Source organism: Lithobates pipiens, unplaced genomic scaffold (assembly GCF_037356315.1).
Source record: "Lithobates pipiens isolate NorthernLeopardFrog02 unplaced genomic scaffold, aLitPip1_a1.2 Scaffold_16, whole genome shotgun sequence".
In the NCBI taxonomy this organism is placed as follows: domain Eukaryota; kingdom Metazoa; phylum Chordata; class Amphibia; order Anura; family Ranidae; genus Lithobates; species Lithobates pipiens.
This window is the reverse complement of record NW_027507748.1, coordinates 656,886,677-656,911,758: the sequence shown is the minus strand read 5'-3', so window position 1 is coordinate 656,911,758 and position 25,082 is coordinate 656,886,677. Positions and strand designations below refer to the sequence as shown.

Below are 25,082 nucleotides of genomic sequence, written 5' to 3'. Positions count from 1 at the left end.
ATCATGACAGTTACAGATCAAACAGAAGCAGCTTCCTTGGCTGTAAAGGATAGGTGGGTTTCATTATGCTTTAAAGCTGTCAGCAGATCGGCTTCTACAGACTCAGCAGTGTTTAAAAATGCCTAAAAATGGAGAGAAACTGAGAATGTGCAGAGCAGGAGGAGACGGGGTGTTACTGAATTTTACACAACATAGATGCTGTAATCATCTGGGGTAATTATGCTGAAGTGGTATATACGTTTTCAGGAACACCGGTCAGTCCAGCCCAATTTTATTTAAATTAAACAAACTTCACAGAAAGCCTTCCTTTGCAGGGGGTTCCACCAACATTACATAACAGAAAAATGTCAGCCTCCTGGCTTATTCACTCTTACTTAGTCAAACTCCTTCCTGGAGCTTACTTGCTCAGCTGCATGCTGCTTGGTTGCGGGCCATATCTGCCTCCTGCAGACTTACACTCTCGGGCTCCTAGAGACCGCCTGTCTATCTTTCATGGAGCCGTCTCCACCTGAAAGCCTTCCCGACTCCTACACCAGGCTGCCTGTAGGGTGGAACTAGGGTTGCCACCTGTCCAGGATTCACCTGGACAGTTTGGGTTTGGAATAATGAGTTCAGGTTTCAGACCTCCTGAAACCCAGACACATTATTCAAACCAGACTATGGGGTTGCAGTTGTGTAACCCAAGAGTGTCTGTTATGCTCTCTTTCACTTACACTGCCCGAAGCCAGCCGTAACAATTACCCCTCCCGCCACACAGATGGGAGAGGAGAAAGGGCTTGATCTGCTCCTCTTCCTCCCGTCCCTACCACTCTATGTCTACCCACGCTCCAGCAGCCTCAGCTACATCTGGATGAGAGGTGCTGACTGCCAATGGGTGAGTGAGCTCACTATTCATCCCTGAACTCTACCCCTTCTCTCTCCTGCCTTTGAGTGAGTACACTAAGGTAAATCAGGGTTCTCAGAGTTCCACCTTACATCAGAGTCCTCTCCGTACATCAGAGTTCCCAATGTTCTCCCTTAGATCAGGGTTCCCAGAGCATCCCCTATGTTAGAGTCCCCAGAGTTCTCCTTTACATCAGAGTTTGCAGAGTCCCCCCCCCCCCCCCCACAGTGTAAATGAACTCTGTTCAGAGAGTTCAGAAGTAAAAGGGAAACTCTGTGGACTCTGATGTAAAGGGGGACTCTTGTGATTAACTTAATTTGATTATAAATGTTATTTAATTGCAAAATATATGTATAGTTCATACTATAAGAAAATATTGCTGTGCACCGCTAAATTGTTCGGATTTGACATGAAGAAAAGGTGGCAACCCCAAGATGGAGCTCTTCCTAAGAATGAGCGCTGAGTTCTCTTTCTGAGGGGAATATAAGCACAGCCCACACGTGTGCAATTATCATTAGGCTTGTGCAATTCGTTTCGTAACGAATCGAAATTCGGCCGAATTTTGCATCTTTCGGACATTCGGATGCATCCGAATGTCCGAATAAAAAAAAAACAAATTACAACGAATACGAAAGAAATATAACGAATGAATTTGACATGACTCGAAATGATTTCAACCGCATTCGAAATTATTTCAACATGATTCGACATTATTTCAACTGCATTCGAAAATATTTTGTGACCCGACTTTAGGGCCATGTATCTCGGGGTCACTTGGTGCTAGACACTTCAAATTTGGTTTCTAGCACCAAGTGACCCAGAGATACATGGCCCTAAAGTCGGGTCACAAAATATTTTCGAATGTGGTTGAAATAATGTCGAATCATGTTGAAATCATTTCGAATCCGGTAGAAATATTTTCGAATTTCGTTGAAATATTTTCGAATGTGGCCGATTTTTCGAATTCGGTAGAAAACTAAACGAAATCCGAAAACTAATTTAAGGAAGTTAACGAATATAACTAAACGAAATTAATGAATTAACGAATTAAAACAAAACTAAACAAATTTTTTCCTTTTGCACATGTCTAATTATCATGCCTGTCTTTGCAAAAACCAGGCTGAAGATGCTAATACACACCATGAATTGGGGTTGCCTCTCCACAATGCTTATTTATAAATGTTTTACATAGCTATACCTGCAAAAGGGGCCAGCCTGACGTCATCTATCAGGACTTTGTTTTCTAACTAAAGTTCCACTTTAATGATCCCAGCCCTATTTAGACCTCTATTAATGCAGACACATGTGGATTGTTGTGAAACTAAAGCTGATCGGACCCCTAGACCCAGGGATAAAGAGAGGCATTTGCCTTTTTAGTTAGGTTGTACCCCATTCAAACCTGACATCTATGTTGTTCTTCAGTGACAGCTCAGCCGATCACTGCTGTCACTTGTAAACAAGCAGACAGGGCAGATGAACACTTATGCCGTGTACACACGATCAAATTGTCCGGCGGACTAGGTCCGCCGGACCACAGTACACCCGACAATTCAATCGTGTGTGGGCTCCAGCTGACTTTTTCATCATAAAGTCTGGCGGACTTAAAGTAGTTTTGACTCAAAATTTGTCTGCCGGACTTGGCTTTCAGTGGACAATCCGTTCCTCAATGTGCTAGTCTGGACTGAGAATGACGCATGCTCTGAAGCAAGTACGAGAAGGAAGCTATTGGCTACTGGCTATTGAACTTCCTTTTTCTAGTCCCGTCGTACGTGCTGTACGTAATCGCGTTAGAAATCACCGGATTTTCGTTATAAAGTCAGCCGGATTGTTTACCGGACAAATTCCGCTGGACAATTCGATCGTGTGTACGCGGCATAACACTACTCACTTCCCTTAATGGGCTATGCATTAGAGAATGTTATCAGTCAGAGCTGAGCAATGGAAGTGAGTAGGCTAACTTGCTCTACCATGACTCTTTGTTTGATATGTGACAGCAGCGATTGGCTTACTCATATGCAAATCCTCCTGTAGTTCACTTACTTGACATGCTGAAGGAAGCACCTTCTGCTGCCGCTGCATCTCTCTTTTGCATTGTTCCTCCAGTGAATAAACTTAAGAAGGAGAAGGGGGGCTTCACTGGAGGGAGGAGGACTATACTAGAGGAGGGAGCTCTTTATTAAAGGAGGGTGGTTTGCTCTGAAGGGAAAGGGTCTGTACTGGAGCAGGGAGCTCTTTATTGGAGGAGGGGGCTCTGTACAAGTGCGGGTGTAGAGGACTGTACTGAAGGAAGGAGATCTGTATGGAAGGTGGGGTTTCTGTACTGGAGGGGGATTCTTTATGGGTGGCGATATAGTGGTCTGTACTGAAAAAAGTGAGTCTATACCAAAGGGGGAGGGGCTCTGTACTGGAAGCATAAGGTCTGTACTGGTGAGGGTTGGGAGGGTTTTGTACTAAAGTGAGGAGGTCTGTATGGGAGAAGGTCTGTACTTGTGGAGGAGGAGGTATGTACTTGAAGGGGGTCTGCACTGGTGGGGAGAGAGGAGGTCTATATTGTAGGGGCTTTTTTACAGGAGGGGAAGATGGGAGTCTGGACTGGTGGGAAGAGAGGGTACCTGTACTGGTGGGAGAGGGGGTCCTGTACAGGTGGGGAAAGAAGGGGTCACTACTGGAGGTGGGGTCAGTACTGTAGAGGGACCTGTATTAAAAAGGGACTGGGAAGGGGGGTTCTGTGCTGTGGGGGTAGTCTGTATGGGGGTCTGTATTTTAAAGGGGCTGAGAGGGTGGTCTGTGCTGGGGGGGGGGGTATGGCTGTGGTGGGGAAATGTGTACTAGGAGTAGAATGTAGTAATTTTTGGTTGTACTCTCTACACTGGCCTTTGCCTAATGCACTCCTGACCCCTACATGCTATGCATTATGCACTCCTGAGGCTTGCGTGATAGAAACCATGTTGTACACTCGTTGCTGTTTGTCACTGTATTGTCTACAAGAGCCGTTGGGTTATCACACTATAAGTAGACTGTACTAAGAGTTATACATTATCTAGCTAAACAATTACATGAATTTCGGTCTTTTTTATGATGAATCTTTTAGTAGTGCCAGGTGGGATTCTTATCAAAGCTGCTGTAAGAATATCTGTAAACCATGCCCATATGGCAGTGCCCACTTTTCAACTGCCAAACCCACTCCCTGCTGCGGTGCACTACACATTCCCTTTAAAACTTGTCCCTCTTTGCCAAGTTCAAAAGTTGGGACTATGAGTGTGGTGCCCTCCTCAGCTGGAGCTCAGGGCACCTCGCCTGCCAGCCATACCCTAAATATGGAACTGCTCACAGATAAAATATAAAAGATGAAAGGACATGGCTGGCAGCAGAGTAATATGGCTGCCTAAATCTGCAGCTCCGTTCAGCCTAGAGGCACATAGTGACCTACCAACGACATTCCTTCCCTCTCTATCATACCAGTGGGGAGCTCTTTCCTGTGGCATCTCAACAGTATGTCCAAGAAGAGGAATACCAAGCCTCACAAGCTGCACCACCTCACTAACTTCTTTGCACCGTTGGCCATGCAGAAGGATCAAGATGGCGCCACAGAGGTGCTGCACTCCTCTTCCTCAGAACAGTGCAGACTGCCCAGAGCAAATGACAACCTGGAGGATATGGACAGCACTGCATACACTAAACTACGCTCTTCATCTGCTGACAGAATTAAGTGGGTTGCTCACTCTCCAGAGCTCTATCTTGTAAAAGCAACCCTTACTAAAAAAACAGCACTGGGATACTCTTACAGACACAGCACATGAGGAGATTCATACTGATTCTCTATCTGCTCACCCCGCCAGTGACCAGCCAGCTTCTGAACACACACTGAAGATGATGGTCCTCCGCAATGAGCTCCACTCATCTAGCTTAACACTTCACTCCAGAATTTATCGTCTGGAAATATGCAGAGATGACTTAGAGAGACTGGCAGTGGAGCACACTACTGTGTACAATGAAATGGCAGATGCCTATGACCACCATGCAGAGAAAATCCACCTCTCACAGACAAAAGTGGCAGATTTAGAGCACCATTCCAGAAGAAACAATATTAAGTTCAGGGTCATTCAGGAAACTGTTAAACACCCTGATCTGGTTTCCTATCTCCAATAATTATTTCTTAAATTACTCCCTCAGCTAAGCCAAGTTTGATATTGCTATAGATCACAGCCACAGAATTGCCAAGCCCATTCATCTCCTTGCCTCTGTGCCATGAGAGGTATTGGTGATTCATTTCTTTCAAGTGAAAGAACGAGTCATGGCTGTGGTACCATGCACATCCTCACTATCAGATCCCTACTTTTCTGTCATTCTGTACACGGATATCTGTGCCACAACAGCTCAAAAACACAGAGAATTCACCCAAGTCACTGTGGTCCTCAGAAATCATAATGTCATCTACAATTGGGATTTCGCCACCAAACTGATAGTGACTTATCAGAACCAAGCAACTACCATCTATATGCCTAAGGAAGGTATCAAAAAGCTGCTGAACTGGGGCCTGTTTACCTCACCTTCGCCTGATCTCCCACATCTGCATGCTACCAGGATTATAGGAGCTAAACCTGCCTCCTCCAGGCACTGACAGTCACTATCTCTATCGTGATTTGTATCAGCAATTGCCCAAGTTGCCAATATAATAATATGAAGCTTTCAGCTTTAGAATTATGAATGATTTAGGTGGGTGTCACCTCAAGTACACTTCTACTTTTTCTCTTCCCCCCTGAGAATAGCAGAGTGCTAAGCACCCCCTCGTCAGTTTAATTTTTTTCCGCTACTTAGAATTTGTACTTTTTTTGTTACTTTACTTACACTAAAAAATAGGGGGATACCTCGCTAGTGTACAGATACTAATCAAACTAAATGAAATTAAAAGCTGCAGTTCAAATGTGAGATACACACAATAGCAACAGAAAAAAGAAAAACGGAACCGCACTAATTAAACATAAACATATTCAAAATCTTTACAAAAGTCAGTCCATATTGATTGGTTTGATTGAATCTTCTAATAGTAAGTGAAATCCCTGGGTTAGGACAAACAGCATCACCATGAATCAACTATATAAGTGTGCACCGCCACCTTAAGAAAAGCTTGCTTACCAGATGGCAAGTAATACAAGCATATGGCTATAGCCCAGCCAAGGCCTTGTATACTTCAGATGTCTGCGAGGATCGGGAACAGGGAATAAGCCTCTGTACCAGGAACCTCACTCCTGCACTCACGTATCCAATCGCTGAAGTGGACCAATACTCATTCGACAAACATAATCAAAGAGAAAGATCTTGCCATAGTGTAAAATTGCTAGATTCATTGTATTAAAAATATGTATAATGCACTTAGCGAAGTTGTTAAAACTCTGGTGTTGTTGAAAGCCGCCCAGCTAAAACGTATACCCGTCCTTCTTCCGGGATAGCAAACAGTGTGGTGACATAAACACGTCCCTCCTCCCAAAGTGTTTTGTCACAATGACAAGGAAAGCCTTAAAATACCTCAAACCTGGCCTCTGCTTGCTGCCACTGCCTCCTCACTCAGCCCTACTTACACTGTTGAACTGTTCTCAAGAATCACTTGTTACTGTATCACTGCTTCTGTGTGTGCCATTAGAAGGTGTTGTCTGTCTCCCTTGCTCACCGTACCCAGCCCATCAGCCGTTATGTCATTGTCATAACTTCTCTCAATGCAAAGGGATTAAACTCCCCCTTTAAAAGGTCAAAAGAGCAAAAAACATTGACTGCATGCCGAGGTATAGAGGATAAAAATGTTGTTTTATTCCACATATAAATGCATCAATGTAACACTGACACACACAGACAACAGCAGAGGTTGACACATTTCACAAATCAGGTGCGCTTAATCATAATATTTGACTATTCGTCCAGACCACGGACTGGACCTGCAACTGGTCATTAGAAGAAGGATTGGTCTCCCCTGGAGCTGTACAACCTCTCCTCCCGTAAACCTCCTCTCTGCACTCAAAAACAGTTTTCACACCGTTTTTTGCTAAAACAGGCTGGAGTCCTAATTGCTGGTTGCTCCTCAGTCTCCTTTAACCTGCTTCACTCCAAGGTTGACCCTTATGGTAGATATTTCATTTTAAATGCCAGAATAAATGACAATACCATGGCCATTATCAACATTTATGCCCCAAACACTAAACAAAACCAGTTCTACAAAACTGTCATGGGCAAACTCAAACCCTTCAGACACACTATCCTAATTATCTGTGGCGACTTCAACCAGATATTTGATCCAGCCTTCTATCAATCTACGTCTCTCCCCTCTCTCCTACAGTCAGAAGACTTACTGTATATGATCCCTGGACGTGTCTCCATGATACGGAGGGAGACTACACCGTCTACTCCCACACCCAAAAAAAATATTCTCAGATAGATATGTTTCTGGTCCACAAATATACGTTTCAATCAGTTCAAGGTGCTTAATTCAGTACCATTACATAGTGCGATCATGCTCCCATCTCCCTGAAACTATTCGTACCCCCACCATTAAAAGGGGATGGATTTGAAGACTCAATACCTCTCTTACTATCCCTGTCACCAGAAACATATTGCCTCCAAAATTCAGAACTAATTTTTAATTAACACAGGATCTGGGACCAACCCTACCGTTTTGTGGAATGTCCATAAATCATATCTTAGAGGTCACACCTTATTAAATTGGGGGCCCACAAAAAAAGGTAACGCAATGCTACCAATGAGCGACTGCTAAAACAAATACATATTCTTGAACACGCTAACAAAACTCAACCTTCTCTCCATCTTGACACTGAATTGCACACCACCAGGCAAAACCTAAGTGAACATCTCCATAACAGATTCAATCTCCATCTTAAGCACCTCTGTTTACATTTTTATTCCCATGATAACAAACCAGGAGCTTGCCTAGCTAAACAACTTAAACGCCACCTAGCTCTATACTAAAATCCATACCTTATCTCTCTCCTTCTATCTAAACTCGTGCCCGCCTTCTCAATCTCAAAATTATTGCTAACCGGTTTAGCTCCTATTATGCCACACTATACAATCCCACCTCCTCTGGTGCTTCCCTTCCCCTATTCTTGGACGACAGTAAGCATTTTCTAGATAATTTAGCACTTCCATCATTATCCCCAGAACACCTATGAACCCTTTCTACCCCCTTCTTCCCAGTAGAACTTGAAAAAGTGATTGCCTTTCTTCCATTACACAAAGCTCTGGGCCCTGACGGCTTCAGAAATGAATATTTTAAACAATTCCCCAAGCTTATTATCCTCCATCTTTGTGATTCCTTTACCACATAATGAACACAGGATCCATAACTCCAGAATCTCTAGAAGCTACCATTACAACCATTCCCAAGCCAGGCAAGCCATGCAATGGGTAGAGCATCATCATATGGTCATGAAACCTTTTGTTAGCTCCATCTGCACAAATCTTCTCATCTCGAGCATCGACATTGGCAGCTATACTCACAAAATTGGCCTTTATGCAGATGCTGTTATAATTTCTCTGACCAATCCTGTTCAATTACTCCCACACCTACATCCAACCTTAGACTTGTTGAGTAAAGCCTCCCTTTACAAATTAACTACTCCAAGTCCTACATAATAGCTGTTCGCATAGAACATACTGTCAAAAGTAGCATTGCCTCTCAAACCTTCTAGTGGGCCCCTAACTTCATTCTCCCATACTTGGGTATCCAACTGATTGCACCTACCTCTCGCTTACTCTCTCTTTTTTTTTAACCTTGTCTCCTAAACTTCAAAATGCCATAAAAGATCTCCAGCATGTCTGAGCTTCCTGAGCGGGCCACATTGCCCTATCCAAAATGTATCTTTTACCACATGTGCTGTATGCACTATTCCTCTACCTTTTTTACAGTCTCATCTTCATAAATTACAGACCAGCATTATATTCTTTATCTGAAATGGGAAACGCCCCATTCTAAAATGGAACATACTGTGTACACCTGTATTCTCTGGAGGACTGGGTGCACCAAGCATCTCAACCTACTTCAAAGCAATCATCTTAGACTAAGCCAAATCATGGTGGAACTGCAACCGACAAATCACTTGGCTTCAAACTGAGAGAACAGTTCTAACAATCCAACCACAGATGTTCCTCAGTGCCACTTTTGCAATGATTTGGAGTTTCCTCCCATCTTGGCTCTATTAAGAAAACAATCAAGATTTAATGTGCTACCAGCCAGACCACTCAAGGCATACCACAACGATTGTTATCTCACATTCCTCTAGGCACATTACAAACCATCATCCATGATATTTCTGTAGCGGCGACACTTTGGACAAAGTGTCTGCTATGTACAAATTTAGTTTTTTCCTCAGAACAGTAAAGGGGTTCTGAGGGCTGATTGTGTAGGTTTAACTTTGGCATCAGTTTGGCTGGGCTGTGTTAGAGTTCTGCCTGGTCATGTGTACAGTTAGGTGCACATGACAGGCCCAGAACCAGGCCTGGTTGGACACTTTAGGTATCAGCGTTCCCTGGAGCCAATCAGTGGGTGCGTCTGGCCCTGCTGAAGAGTCTGGGGAAGGGTACTTAAGACGATGAGGTTGCATGTTCAGGGTTTGTTCGTGAGGCCATAGCTGCCTGTTCCTGGATCTGGACCGGGGTAGCCCCACGAGGGGTCCCGGTCAAGGGAATGTATGCCGCTCTGCAACATGGTCGGTGTGACTAGCCCCATTAGATCCGCATAGTCTGGGGCAAGGATCCATCTGTTTTGGCTGGTCCGAGGCGCAGTAACTGAAGGAGGATTCAAGGCGTCCGGGTGTGCTCTCAACTTGGAGGGGCACCACAGCCCGTGTAAGCGATCGGGGGTGGACTCTTCGGAGGAGGGCCAACAAGCTGGCATCCCAAGAAGTGCCTGGTTGCTGGGTTGTCAAGGACATTAACGAATCCACGCTTTTTCCAGTACTGCCAAGGAGACAGAGAACGTTCCAGGTACTGGGGAAAGGTTCCTGTTCACTTTCAGTTGCAAGCTTTATTCCAGGTCAGAAACGTTATAAGTTCTGGATCAAAATTCTGACTGCTATAATCTCTGGCTACAGATTTGTTCATCCTTGAAGTGCCCAGCTGCGAGTGGCTACTCTTTGTTTTGTATTAGAGACTTTTTGGTGATTAGCAGTTCAAGGTGCCTGAGTTTCTTCAACCTTGCCCTCTGTTCCCATACGAGACTGTGTTTGTTGGATGTTACCCCTGCAAATAAAAACCTTTCTAAAGGACTTTTATGGTGTCAGCGTCCAAAGTTGTTGGGTACTAACCCTGGGAACCCCTAGACGTGGAAGAAAAAGCCCAGTGGAGGTAACCGGTAAGCCCAAAAGTCAAGGCCGCCCCATTGAGGGTTATGGCTGCTACATTTCCATTTCAGAGTGGTGTGAAGCAGGCCTCACAGAAACTGAAGATCTATTCCAGAACTCTCCACTACTTTCCTTAGGGCAACTACAGACCAAGTATGCTATAACTTCCAAGTACCTAAGCTCTGCTTATACTATTGTATACCAGGTCTTGATAGCCTCCCACCTGACTATAGCTAGAAAAAGGGAGATCCCCTCATCCTCTCGCAGTCACAGAAGTGATATCTATTCTGAACAACCACTGTCTGATGGAATATATACACTCCAAAGCTCACCTTCATATTCCCACATTCTATAAAATGTGGAACCCCTGGTTGACGCATCCTAAATATTTAAACCTGACTTAAAGTGGTTGTAAAGGCACAAGGTTTTTTTGTACCTTAAGCATTCTATGCATGAAGGTAAAAAACTTTCTGTTACCTGAGCCCCCTCTTGGTACAGCGATGTCCATGAGAGCCTTGCCTCTCTGGGGACTTCCACTGCTGTTTGGCTTTTGTCAGCTGCAGGAGTCATTGACACTTGCTGCTGTCAATCACAGCCAGTGAGCTAAACAGGAGATGGAGGGGGTGGGGACAAGCTGCGGTCACATGTGTGATGGGACATGCAGAGCTGCAGCTCGGAAGTGGGTGCCCCCACAGCAAGCAGGAGGTGGAAGGAGCCAGGCGTGCCAGCGTGGGATCCAAGAAGAGGAGGGGAGGGGGCGGTATTCCCCGCGTTAAATACATCCCCACGCTGAGGGGGGTGGCATTGGTTTGCCAACCCCCCCGAATTATCGCGCACCAGCCGCCACTGATTAACACCGTATGCTTGTGTGCATGTAAATGCTACACAAACCTTTACATGCATACAGTATAAATAATATTAACATCTATAGCCCTTGATGCAATCCTGTCCTTAATGCAGTACGGCTTTACTGCCCCAGGTGCAACTGTGTGAATGGGCCCATTGACTAATCTATTACTGCATATAGATGCGTACAAAACTATATGCTGTACACATCCATACGCAATATTTTTAACGCCTATGAGCCCTAAAGGTGATGGGAAAAATGTTGTCTAATAATTGTACAGTGAACGGCCATGTCTTTGCCTCCACCGCCTATAGGGACAGGCCCAAGGTGTGTAATGGTAAATTCAGGCCTGGGCATACAACCTGACATGAAGTAGTTTAAAAAAATATTTCCATTCTAAGGGGAGTGTTCCTTTAAATACATCAATATCCTTCCTCACTGCTGGTTTTATTAATGCTTTTCACCTCTCCCTCAACCTAAAACAGAAGGTTCCTCTGAATCAGTTTTTTACCACAAAAACTGCTTTTAAAGCAATTTGAGGAGGAATATGCTGTAAATAAACCCGTGGGAGTAAGATTTATATTTATAGTCCCGTAACTACTATATTTTCCTTGTCATTTATGTGTGAAAAGACAGACCTGAAATTACAATGCAGCTTTGATGTTTAAAGTGCTGATGGTATTCTCACAGGAAAACACATTCTTTGTATTCCGGGCTAAATATATTTGTGTATAAAATGTGCATTTTATGTATACATATCCAGAATCACTGGCAGACACATTACGCTTTTTCCATTTTTATGAGTGCTGGATCTTCTTTCTCCTTTTTATCTGTACATTTTACTTGAGGGGTATATTTCTAAAGTATTGAAAGTGACATGGGGTTGATTCACCTACAGTGAATGTGAATGTGTTATATGGTGAGTGTCCATTTACATTGTGTATAAGATTGTACAGGCATACCCCACTTTACGTACCCTCACTTTACGTACATTCGCAAGTAAGAACACATTGGCATCTATGGGAAATCTTGGTCAGCTTGACATGGCACTGCTCTCGGTTTTTAACATTGGCATCCATGGGAAATCTTGGTCAGCTTGACATGGCACTGCTCCCCTTTTATTTAATTTTTTTCGTATTTCAATATTTTTATTGACTTTACAAAATAGCGTACAAAAGCATGTAAAAGATAAATGTTTGAATCACAGACAACATGGCCAAATATTGAAGTAGGTGTAAGAAGAACATTATTGAACTAAGTGCACAGTACAAAGAAACGAATTGTGCATGACAAATTCTAAGCATCAGTCGAAGCATTGAATGTGAGTTGAACTTATTCATTTAATGTAAAAATGGAAGCATAGGGAGATCTGGGGAACCAGGCATGCAACCCCTAATGGAATATAACTGTGGTCAGGCTAACTCCACCCAGGCGTCTCAGCCACCAGAGACCAAACTCACTCTTGTTCAGTAGTCATGGATCAAGAAGAAAAAGGAAAAAAAATACATATACAGCAATAGAGGGCAATGCATCCTCAACTCTAAAGCGCTATCATTGGAGATAGATTATCGTATTCTGATCATGAATCTTACACCAATATTAGCGAGAACTGAGAGGGTGAGGGCCAAAATCTGGCAAAGATGGGGAGAAGAGAGGCAGAAGAGAAAGGAGTCAGGGGACAGGAAAAGGTTAGAGAAGACAGTACGACTAGAGGAGTGCATTCAAAAGAGAGGTATAGCGTACAGCGAGTATGTGTGCAGAGGAACATTTATGAAGGTCGCCCAAAGTTACCAGATCAAATCAAATTTCTTGGTGCAGTCCAAGAGTATACTTGCTATCTTTTCTTGAGCCATGATCCAAGAGATTTTCCTTTTTGCTAGCAGAACAGAGACACTTGGCTTTTTCCAAGATTTGGCTGAGGTGAGTTTGGAACCAAAGAATATTAAGAAGATAAGGTGTTGCTTACTCTTGGAGGCAGACTCTATGGAGAAGTTGAGAAGGACAATATGCAGAGATTTATATTTAATACTGGAGACCTTTCAGATCACGGCAAAAATTTTGTTCCAAAAACCCCTTATTTTAGGGCATTTCTACCAAACATGCATCATATCTCCCCTGAGATTGCAACCCCTGAAGCATATTGGGGAAGACATAGGGTAGAGCTTAGCTAGGCTAGTGGAACCAAGTATCATCTAGATAATACATTTATATTTGCTACAGCTAGATTAGTGTTGAGAACCCCCTTGTAGGGCTTAAAGAAGTTTCTGTTCCATGTCTCAAGTTTCCATTGTAGAGTGCGACAAGGACAGTGCCCCATAGATTATTGTGATTCCCCCCTCTGATCCGTGGTCTGACAACACCATTGTTCATAAGCTGTGATTTTGGAATCCTTATTTTGGGAATTCTATAGCTTGTGATGGAAGTTGAAAATTTGGGTAAGACAAAAGAGTTCAGAGGATGGCATGCCCGATTTGCTAATACAATACGCTTTAGGGAGTTGGCCCAGAGGTCGGAAGAAATGGCCTATCCTAAATAGCCCCTTGTTGAGCCATAAGCTGAAAACTTTGATTTCCATCCCAGGCGGGAATGCTGGGTTCCGGAAACGATACAATAAAGGCTCCAGTTTGAAGGTTAGCTGAAAGCTGCTCCCGGTGTTTAACATTGGCGTCTATAAGAAATCTTGGTCAGCTTGACATGGCACTGCTCCCGGTTTTTAACATTTAACATTGGAGTCTATGGGAAATCTTGGTCAGCTTGACATGGCACTGCTCCCGAACCATAAGTGACAGGGACACCAAATTTTGGGAGCACTGGGAGTGGACCCAGGACTACAACATATTCAATTTTGGGGTCGACCATCTTGTCAATGAAATCTACCATGTCATAGATCCCCAAATTTGGTGTCCCTGTCACTTATGGTTAGAGATCAGTGCCATGTCAAGCTGACTGAGATTTCTCATAGATGCCAATGTTAAATGTTAAAAACCTGGAGTAGTTTGTTGTCAAGCTGACCAAGATTTCCCATAGAGCTAGTGTATTTGCATGCAATGAGAAGTGCTTCACTTCAAGTACATTTTTGTTTTACATACATGATCTGGTCCCATTGTGTACTTAAAAGTGAGGCACGTCTGTATGTTGCATTAAGGGAGCCTGTTCACTTTAAACAGGTTGCCAACTGAGATGCAATTTAAAGGCTAATTCCACCTTTTGCAAAAAATAACTCCACCTATATTGATTTATAAAAAAGTGCATGTAAAGGCCAACTCCGGTGATGAATAAATGATCCCTTACAGTGGGGCTGTGCCCACACTGCAAGGATTAACAACTATTTTTTCCAAGGGAGAGGAAAAACAGTTTTACAGCTGATCCTCCATTTCCCTTGCAGATAGCGCTCCCCCACGATTCTGTGCTTGACTGTCCTTCACTTTCCTCACATCTAGGGCAGGACCGCTAGCGGACGGGGGTGCAGAAGCTGAGGGGACCAGTCTAACTGTGGGCAGGAGTGCAGGATTAGGAAAAAATATATATATTTTATTGTTCCCATACACAAGGTCAGGTCTGCGTATGGAGGCTCTTTACTAGATAATTTTGAGTTGGTTACTGGGGACATAGAGAAAGTAAATGTATTAAATACCTCCCTCAGCTCTATGTATACAAAGGAACATAGGGGAGCTGAAGTCCTTAATGGGAATAATATTGACACAGCCCCAAATGATCCATAGTGGCTCAAAATTGACATGGTCCAGAAACATTTAGACAAAAGGTGAAAAAAAGTGGCTTATAACCAAGGGTTTTAATGCCCTAAATATGGTTGTAAAATGAAACAGGTTAAGAAAGATGGACTTTGTTTTTAAAATGAACATCAATGCACCATGGTACATATGTCAGCCTTACAATAGAAATGGCACTGATGCTGGTATACTACATATATATATATATATATATATATATATATATATATATATATATATATATATATATATATTAGTACATTTTGTTCTGTTAAAAAAAAAGTATTGACTTATATAATGCTTCTAATCTTTTATGCTGCCTTTTGATTAATTCAATCTTACCAGACATCAATAAAGTCTTTTAATACAAGATATCAAACATCTGCGTGAATGATCAGAAAATTACAAAAAAAAACACGCATATTTTGTTCCTATAGGTTCTCACCCCTAACATTATCTAAGGCTTTGTTTTTCTCTGCACCTTAATTCATTTCCTTATCATCAAATAATAGCCTTGGAGCTCCATGATTCTGATAAGAATTCCTAAACCATGTACTGCAGATTATGCTGTTTAATCTCATTACACGAGTGTTATCTTTTTTTTTTTTTATGATAACTTTAAATGACACAGATAACTGATAGGAAAATATATCTGAAACCACTGTATAAAAAATGCAGGAATGCACTTTAATACAGGGAGGAGTTGGTAGGTTTTCCTCATACTTGGGGTTTCCTTTCCTTCCATGACCAGATGGCCATCAGGCATTTCTGCCACCATCAGGACTGGTCTACTGTAAACCAATTTGCGTCTATTTCCTCTGCAGCATTGAAGCTTCCTTAGCCCAAAGACCTATACTCACCTGTTAATGATCCAGCAAGATATCGCTGGTGAGGTGGGACAGTTTTTTTTCTTCCAAAATCTTCTTAGCCAGACCCGCACTTATGCTATGCACTTCCATTTAATCCCATGGAGAGTGGTGGCAAACTTTCCATAGGGTTCATCAGAAAGTGCATGGTGCATGTACAGTATGGGCTCAGAAGTCTTTGACAAGAAACTCTGTGGCCTCATCATTGATATCGCACTATATTGAAGACTGATGAGTTTAAGAGCCTGTGCCAATGGGCTTTTGTTTGTTAGAACTGCTCCTCTCCCATACAAGACAACACAAAGACAAAAGCATCTTGAACAGGGGCGACCTGTCCATTAAGGGTGCACGGCCGGGTAAAGGATAGGGGGGGCCCTATCCTTTGCCGCCCCCCCAATCCATGCATCTGGCCCCTTGCAGGATGCCGGATCCATGAATTACAATGGTGGAGGTTTTAGAGGCAGAGGCTCTAATAGACTTCAAAATTGGGTGGGCTCGGGTGCAGAGAAAGCGAACGGAGCCCACCAGGTGTGTTACAGCAGTTAATGAGTATATGCTATTGTAACACAGATCTTCCTCTCGGCCAATCAGGAAGTGGGTTTTGAAACCCGTCACCCTGGTTGAAAGGACAGGTGATCCTATTGGATGCCTAAGAGGAGGGGAGGAGCCGCATGCTGGAAGCTGCCCTGATGGAGGAGAGGACACTGAGCCACTGCCCGCTACTCGCCTAGATGGGGTGAGGGCAGACAGTGGGGGAGAGGTGCCACTGACTGACTGGGGGGGTGGGGTTGTTTGCCACCCCCCCAAAAATAAACACTGATCTTGAAGTCAGTTGATGCAGCTTAGAAGTAGGTCACATGCAGGACAGAAGGAGGTTAACTGTAGATAAAATTACCTGTTAAGAAATTGTGAATGATTTCAGAAATGTCTCAAACTGACCTCAGATGCAAGAAAAAAGCACTTGGAAGCATACTGCCTTTGCCCAACAACAGATTTTTTTCCTGATAGCCGGAACATTATTTCTCCAAAATAGACAAGTGAAAAAAAATTTGCAAGAATTTAATCTTATTTGGGATCACAGTGATCATTAAAGTGTATTAATCCCCAAAACATAAATGTAATATATTGCAGCTTATCAATCAGATATGATAGCTTCATTAATTTAGTTTTTTTTTAAGCTTGTTTTCCTTTTTTCTAACTTGGTCATTCTGCCAGTAACACATTACCTGTCCTCGGCTAGATTCAGATTTATGCGAGTGCGGGACTGCATGTAAATGACATGTTTTCCCAAAACTGCAGCAAAAACGCACTGCTGTTAGCTGACACGTGGGGGTGCCATTATGTCTTAATGGCACCCTCATGCATTGGAAATGCTTCTGATTGCACTGCAGTTCATTTCTCCATACTGGGAAAAGCATAGCACTATGTGGTTTCCCTGCAGTTGCAGTTTTAGAAAAGGTTCAGGGACCATTCAACATTCACATACAAAAAGAACCTGAACCTAGCCCTAGGAAGACAACACTCATGCACTCTTTTCTTTTAGGGTTTTAGGGCATCAAAAATAAAACAAGACAACATAAACTCACCCTTACAACATAGAGAGGCATTTTCTGGAGTCCTCAGAGCTAATGAAGAACAATGTAACTAATAACAATCATCACAGGCAAAGAGAACTGGTCAACACACAGATTTTGCGTAGGATCAGTCGGTATTCTTTTTTAACTTATCAAACATATAACAAAGCACATTCAATTATTTATTTAACCGAAAAAAGGACCAAGTAAGATAAGTTCATTGCTATGATTTAAATATGCTTTAAGAGATAGGCAAATCTTCCAAAGTAAATGAGCAATCTATGGTTGTATGTTCTACTTGCAGATTGACATAAGTACGGTATGTCTTTTCTTTTGTTCTATATAAAATATGAATTATATGATATACTGTTCTGCTTACAGATCTTGGGAATTTCAGTGGTCGTGTAAGAAGCGCAGTCTCAGTAAGAGAAGGACAAGGAGTGGTTCTCATGTGCTCACCGCCACATCATTCACCAGGTAATATCAACATTGCATTTCATTTTTTGGGAGTTTTATAATTATTCTGATGTCTCTAATGTCAATAGACTATTGTATATTTGTATGCTGAGACTATTTGAATTATGCTTCATGAGCAGCCCTAAAATAAAATAAGCTAATGTGTTATTTGGAGAACAAGTTTCTGTGGTTCAAGAAAGACTACAGTACTGTAATCACATTTCTGTATTAAAGAAAAAAAGCGTGTATAGATACAGTATCTCACAAAAGTGAGTACACCCCTCACAATTTTGTAAATCTTTTATTCTATCTTTTCATGTGACAGCACTGAAGAAATGACACTTTGCTACAATGTAAAGTAGTGAGTGTACAGCTTTTATAACAGTGTAAATTTGCTGTCCCCACAAAATAACTCAACACACAGCCATTAATGTCTAAACCGCTGGCAACAAAAGTGAGTACACCCCTAAGTGAAAATGTCCAAATTGGGCCCAAAGTGTCAATATTGTGTGTGGCCACCATTATTTTCCAGCACTGCCTTAACCCTCAGGACATGGAGTTCACCAGAGCTTTACAGGTTGCCACTGGAGTCCTCTTCCATTTCTCCATGATGACATCACGGAGCTGGTGGATGTTAGAGACCTTGCGCTCCTCCACCTTCCCGTTAGATGATGCCCCACAGATGCTCAATAAAGTTTAGGTCTGGAGACATGCTTGGCCAGTCCATCACTTTTACCCTCAGCTTCTTTAGCAAGGCAGCGATTGTCTTGGAGGTGTGTTTGGGGTTGTTATCTTGTTGGAATACTGCTCTGTGGCCCAGTCTCTGAAGGGAGGGGATCATGCTCGGCTTCAGTATGTCACAGTACATGTTGACATTCATGGTCCCCTCAATGAACTGTAGCTCCCCAGTGCTGGCAGCACTCATGCAGCCCCAGACCATGATACGCCCACCACCATGCTTGACTGTAGGCAAGACACACTTGTCTTTGTACTCCTCACCTGGTTGCCACCACACACACTTGACACCATCTGAACCAAATAAGTTTATCTTGGTCTCATCAGACCACAGGACATGGTTCCAATAATCCATGTCCTTAGTCTGCTTGTCTTCAGCAAACTGCAGGCTTTATTGTGCATCATCTTTAGAAGAGGCTTCCTTCTGGGGCGACAGCCATGCAGACCGAATTGATGCAGTGTGCGGTGTATGGGCTGAGCAATGCTGGCAGCACTCATATGTCTAGTTCCCAAAGACAACCTTTGAATATAACGCTAAGCACATGCACTCAGCTTCTTTGGTCGACCATGGCGAGGCCTGTTCTGAGTGGAACCTGTCCTGTTAAACCGCTGTATGGTCTTGGCCACCGCGCTGCAGCTGAGTTTTAGGGTCTTGGCAATCTTCTTATAGCCTAGGCCATCTTTATGTAGAGCAACAATTATTTTTTTCCAATCCTCAGGGAGTTCTTTGCCATGAGGTGCCATGTTGAACTTCCAGTGACCAGTATGAGAGAGTGAGAGCGACAACACCAAATTTAACACACCTGCTCCCCATTCACATCTGAGACCTTATAACACTAATGAGTCACGTGACACCAGGGAGGGAAAATGGCTAATTGGGCCCAATTTGGGCATTTCACTTAGGGGTGTACTCACTTTTGTTGCCAGTGGTTTAGACATTAATGTCTGTGTGTTGAGTTATTTTGAGGGGACAGCAAATTTACCCTGTTATACAAGCTGTACACTCACTACCACGAGATACTGTAGATAGATAGAGAGATATAGACTGATATTTCTATAGACAGCCCAATATTAGATATTTTTATGTAGCGCTGGCCTCATGGCAAAGTGTAATTTCTTCAGTCTTGTCACATGAAAAGATATAAAATATTTACAAAAATGTGAGAGGTGTACTCACTTTTGTGAGATACTGTAATTCATTCCCAAAATGTGCTTGTAATCCAAAGCAAATTTCCCTTTGAGAAAACATGAAAACTCAGATGCTTCATTCCACAACCATTTATTCATAAGTCCTTCAGTCTATAGTCCATATAAAAAGATTATAGCAATGTGGCTTTGAGGCAACTTCAAGGAATGTCTGGGTAATCTTCCTGTAATGTCGGATCCAAATCACATCAATTAAGATGAGGATCCAACTTAGGGCTCATGCACACTGCATCTCAAAAAAAAAGCTGCTTTTACAGACATTTGAGCTTTTATTTCAGCTTGAAAAAGCTTGTGCTTTTTTGTGCTCCTGTGCACATTTTTATTGAGCTTCTTTGAGCATATGCATTTTTTTTCACAAACCTGGATAGGAATCTCTTTGTCGGATAGAAGTTGGAGTGACTTCAGTAGTGCTAATTAAGACAACTCTCATTGACTAAAATGGGGTTTCACACTCGACTTAGTCTCACAAGTCAGATTCCAAGTCACTTGTATTGCAAATCCTCCTTGTTTATCAAGTTAAAATTTATAAAAAAAATTAGCTCGACTTGTATAATATTTGTAGACCAAGTTACTCGCAATCCAAGGTTTTCCTGTATGTACTTAAACCTCTGAATAACACATATACCTAACTTGGAACTAAACTGTATCTAAGCACAACAAACTGAAATTGCTATTTAATTCATATTTAATATATCTTCATGGTTTATTTTGTGAGAAATCACTTTGAAAAACATCCCTCTGGCATTTCTAGAAGTTGCAATCCTGAGTAGTTTCATAGTTTCATAGTTAGTTAGGTTGAATAAAGACACCAGTCCATCCAGTTCAACCTGAGTGAGTGTCTACAATTGTCCCCATCCCTGTACATTGCACACTCATGTTGGTCCCTACCCTCAAGGAGCACACAATCCAAGGTCCCCATTCATATCCTAGGGCCAATTTTGAACAGAAGCCAATTTACCTACCTGCATGTCTTTGGATTGTGGGAGGAAACCAGAGTACCCGGAGGAAACCCACGCAGGCACAGGGAGAACATGCAAACTCCAGGCAGGTAGTGTCGTGGTCGGGATTTGAACCAGCGACCCTTCTTACTGCTAGGTGAGAGTGCTAACCACTACACCACTGTGCCGCCCTAAGTAGAGCAGATCTATGTAGCATTTACTTCCAGAAATCTGTCTGCCCTTTATTCAGGCATTCAGGCAGGAGAGTGCGCTTAGCTGAGAAAACCCCTCCTCCAGATAATGGACAAAAAAAGCCCCAGAAGACTCCTGAGATGTATGTGTCTTTTTGGCCTAGGCCAGAAACCAGGAAACAACTGAAGAAATGTAAAAAAAATAAAAGTTAAAACAAGTAAATATTATGTTTCTTCCTATCTATTTACTAATGCGAGCAGCATAAGGGCCGGTTCACACAGCGATGCGATGCGAGGCGACACGGCTCGCCTCGCCTCGCTCCCGCAAGTCGCCCCCATTCAGTACTATGGAACCGTTCTGAGAGGAGCGACTCGAGTCGCTCCGACTCAGAAAAAAGGTTCCTGTACTACTTCTGGGCGACTTCGGGGGCGACTTGCATTGACTTCTATACAGAAGTCCTCTGCAAGTCGCCGCTGAGATCCCCGCAGGTCGCGGCGAGGCAAGTCGGAGACGCCTCGCCGCGCCTCGCTGTGTGAACCGGCCCTAAGGATTAAACAATTTTTATTCTTGATTAAGAGAGTTTAGTTCTGCTTTAACAGATATCAATCATAATATAGGATACAGAAATAGCAGCCTTATGCCGCGTACACACGATCGAATTGTCCGGCGGACTTAGTCCGGCAAACAATCCGCCGGACTTTCTAACGAACGGACTTGGCCACAGTCTGGCGATTTCTAACGCGACGACGTACAGCACGTACGACGGGACTAGAAAAAGGATGTTCAATAGCCAGTAGCCAACAGCTTCCTTCTCATACTTGCTTCTGAGCATGCGTCATTCTTAGTTCGCCGGACTAGCACACTGACGAACGGATTGTCCACTGAAAGCCAAGTCCAGCAGACAAATTTTGAGTCAAAACTACTTTCTAAGTCTGCCGGACTTTACGATGAAAAAGTCCGCTGGAGCCCACACACGATCGAATTGTCTGGCGTAATGCGTTCCGGTGGACTAAGTCCGTCAGACAATTCGGTCATGTGTACACGGCATTAAAGTCATTGTAAACGATCACCTTGTAAAACAACACATTCCGTTTAAAATAGAAATGAAAGGCAAAACATGTTTGTATAGATATGAAAAAAACATTATAAATACAATTTTTCTCTTTTTCTTTCTAAATGAGCTGGGGGAGGAGTAGCAGCAGCACACTGAGCTTGCCAGTGAATGGCTGTGCCGCGGGGGGCATGTCAGGACAAGTCTGTTTATTGAAGGAGTGTACATTGAGTTTCCGGTATAGCTAGGGAACTGACCACGCTGTGTTCTCCTGCTTATTGTGGTCCGTTTTTAATAGAAAAGCAAGGGAACTACTGTAGAAGGAACACCTGGGATTTCACACAAAGAAAGCAATACAAAGAGAACAAAGAGATACTTTCATATACAAGTAAATGGTACAGCAGGCACATATCAGGAATACAAAGTGTTGGGGTAACAAACGCCCAGCTCTCAGATCCCATATACTGTATCCCTGCAGTGCCTGACTTGCAGTTGTCCTGCACTGTAAGCCTTTGAGCTTTCATAGTTATGATGGAATTTTTTTCCATCTAAAGCCTTAATCAGGAAGGGTCTGAACGTCTTATTTATGCTACACAGATCAACAACATAGCAGCCAATCAATGTTCTGTATTTCGAAATTTAGGACAAAGTTCGAATTCCTTCAGCAGACTACTATAGAAGTTGGATGACTTCCGATCTGACTTTGCCCTACAACTTCATGTCCGACTTCAATGAATGGGATCTGACCATACCAGGCCCTTTGAGTCTGGTATGAATCTTGAGGAAGGAACCCCATGGCTAGACCCTTATCTGAGCATGCAGCCCAGCAGGTCAGGAAAGGGGTGGCGAGTGAGCACTCCCCCTGGGCCACATCAGGCCACATGCCCTCAACATTGGGGACAGCGGCTGCTTCCCAACAACCCTGGGCAGTGGTTGTGGGAGTCTGCAGGCAGGGGACTTATCGTAATCTGGAAGCCCCTTTAACAAGGGGACCCCTAGATTCTGTTCCCCCCTTTTACATTGTACCCCTATTCATTCACCCCAAAAAAGTGTCAATAATAAATAAAAACAGTACACAGTTTTTTGACAAAGTCCTTTATTAAAAATGAAGAATGTCCACCGTGTCTTCTTTCTCTGGGGATGTCTTCTTCCTCCAGTTCTCTCCTTCCACTGATGTCTTCTTCCTTTGATTCTTCCTGTGATTCTTCTCTCTCTGCTGTCTTCTTCATCTGGTTCTTCTGTCTGTTCTTTTCCCTGATGTTTTCTTTTCCCACTGATGTTTTCTCCCGACACTAGCTCCCGCTCTTGTGTTAACTCCAATGTGTGCCATTTCTTATACAGCTAAGATGATGATCTGACTGGGATGCAATTTACATTGAAATCAATGGGCTGAAATTGTGCCCACATCAGACCAAAGTAGTGCAGGAACTTTTTTAAAAGTCGGACCAACACAAGTCAGACCAGTAAAGACGGCTCTCATAGGAAACCATTTATTTATACCAATCATGCCACATGTGCTCCCAAAGTCAGAGCATATGCCGCACCAGTGTGAACCGGGCCTAACACGTGAACCGGGCCTAACACTGAGCTACCTGGTCAGATACTGGTTATTATGTTTCTCTTTTAGGAAGTTTCTCTGTAAATTCTATTCTTGGTCTTAGTGCAATCAACGCTAATGACTTGATATGAAGATTAGATTAATCCAGAATTACACACTAGCAATGCATCTTGGAGAATTAATTTGCAGAAAATCAGAAGTGTCTGGCTGTCATGCTGTTCCAATTGTTTTAAGGCTTTCTGAATTGTTAACCTGGAATAATGATGCAGATCAAGTTTTGACTTCACTTTGACTTCATCTGCTACATGCTTGTCCCAGAGTTGAGCCTCAGTGTAGTTAAGGAAATACTGAAGTCACATTCTTCATATAAGTCATTAATCACTACATTTTTTATTCTGAAAATGTGTGCATATCCTCAGTCCATCCCTGTAGCTACAGCTGCTGTTTTTGGCTCTTCTTAAAGTGGTTGTAAACCCTTACATACCACTTTGACCTACAGGTAAGCCTAGATTAAGGCTTAACTGTAGGTCCAAGAAATATCTCCTAAACCTATACGGTTTAGGAGATATTTACAAATAGACAGGCACCGCTGTCTACGGCGCACGCACCATAGACAGCGGCATGCAGGCGCACTGAGCTGGCTGCAGATCACTGCGATATGACGCTCGTGATGGCTCCCGTGCGCATGTGCGGGAGTGACGTCATCGCGGCTCCGGCGAATCACAGCGCCGGAGCAGCGAGACCCGGAAGTCACTCCAGGATACATGGTAGTGGCGAAGATGAAGACGGAGGACCGCTTCGGGGGCTTCGTTCTCGGGTAAGTTATTCATAATGAGCTAGTATACCATGCATACTAGCTCATTATGCCTTTGCCTTGCAGGTTGCCTTTTTTTTTTTTTAATAGCCTTTACTTCCTCTTTAACAGCCAGCAGGGAAAGTGATAAAGTAACTTCCTGCTGTAGCAAAAGTGCAAGTAGTCATCCCTGGACACCCTTTAGAAGTGCATGTTCCAAGGAGGCAGCTGGATATTGCATGGTGTAAAATTTAGCTACGCAGTCTAACCATCAGTGGCTTATTTACATTGTAAGACCCGCTTCTGGAACAGTAATCAAGCAACTGATCAGCACAGCTAAAATCAACATCATTTAGTAGCCAGCAGGGAGGAACATGCTTGTCTTAAGGGGTGCTAGCAATGTGCTATTTTACTGAAGCTCATCACAACTCATTATTTATACTAGGGTTTTCTAAGTCAGGGTTTTATGGAACCCTAGGATCCCTCCAGCAGTTGCTAGGGGTTCCTTGAGCAATTTCTGCCTCTCAGATAAGTTCCCACTGACACTGTTGATCCTTTTAGCTATCTGTAAGGGGGTAATTTTTCCCAATGACCACAAGCGTAAGGAGATTTTTTTCCCACTGACCATCTCACTAATGTATCATTAGATGTAGATAAAGTCATTTTTAGCAGGGGTTCCCTGAGACCAGAAAGTTATTTCAGGGTTTCCTCTGTGCTGAGAAGGTTGAGAAACGCTGACATATACTCTCTGCTCTCAGTGCATCTGAATGTGTGACTACAAAAGGGAGATACTGAAAGGTCAGAATGAACTATATGAAGGAAAGAAAATGGATGCAGATGGGAATCCCTGGAATAGTTCTAAGGTATTTATGGGGACTGAATGTTTTAAGGAAACAGGATGAAAC

The 25,082-nt window shown here is 43.1% G+C and overlaps 1 protein-coding gene across 1 annotated transcript in view; it reads left to right on the top strand.

Moving 5' to 3' along the window:
- The window catches only part of CNTN5 (contactin 5), a 780,450-nt gene that overhangs the window by 130,901 nt on the left and 624,467 nt on the right, over positions 1 to 25,082 (top strand). Inside the window, exon 4 of the mRNA XM_077484405.1 lies at positions 17,630 to 17,725. Within this exon, the coding sequence (XP_077340531.1) occupies positions 17,630 to 17,725 (96 nt within the window). The remainder of the gene's footprint in view (positions 1 to 17,629; positions 17,726 to 25,082) is intronic.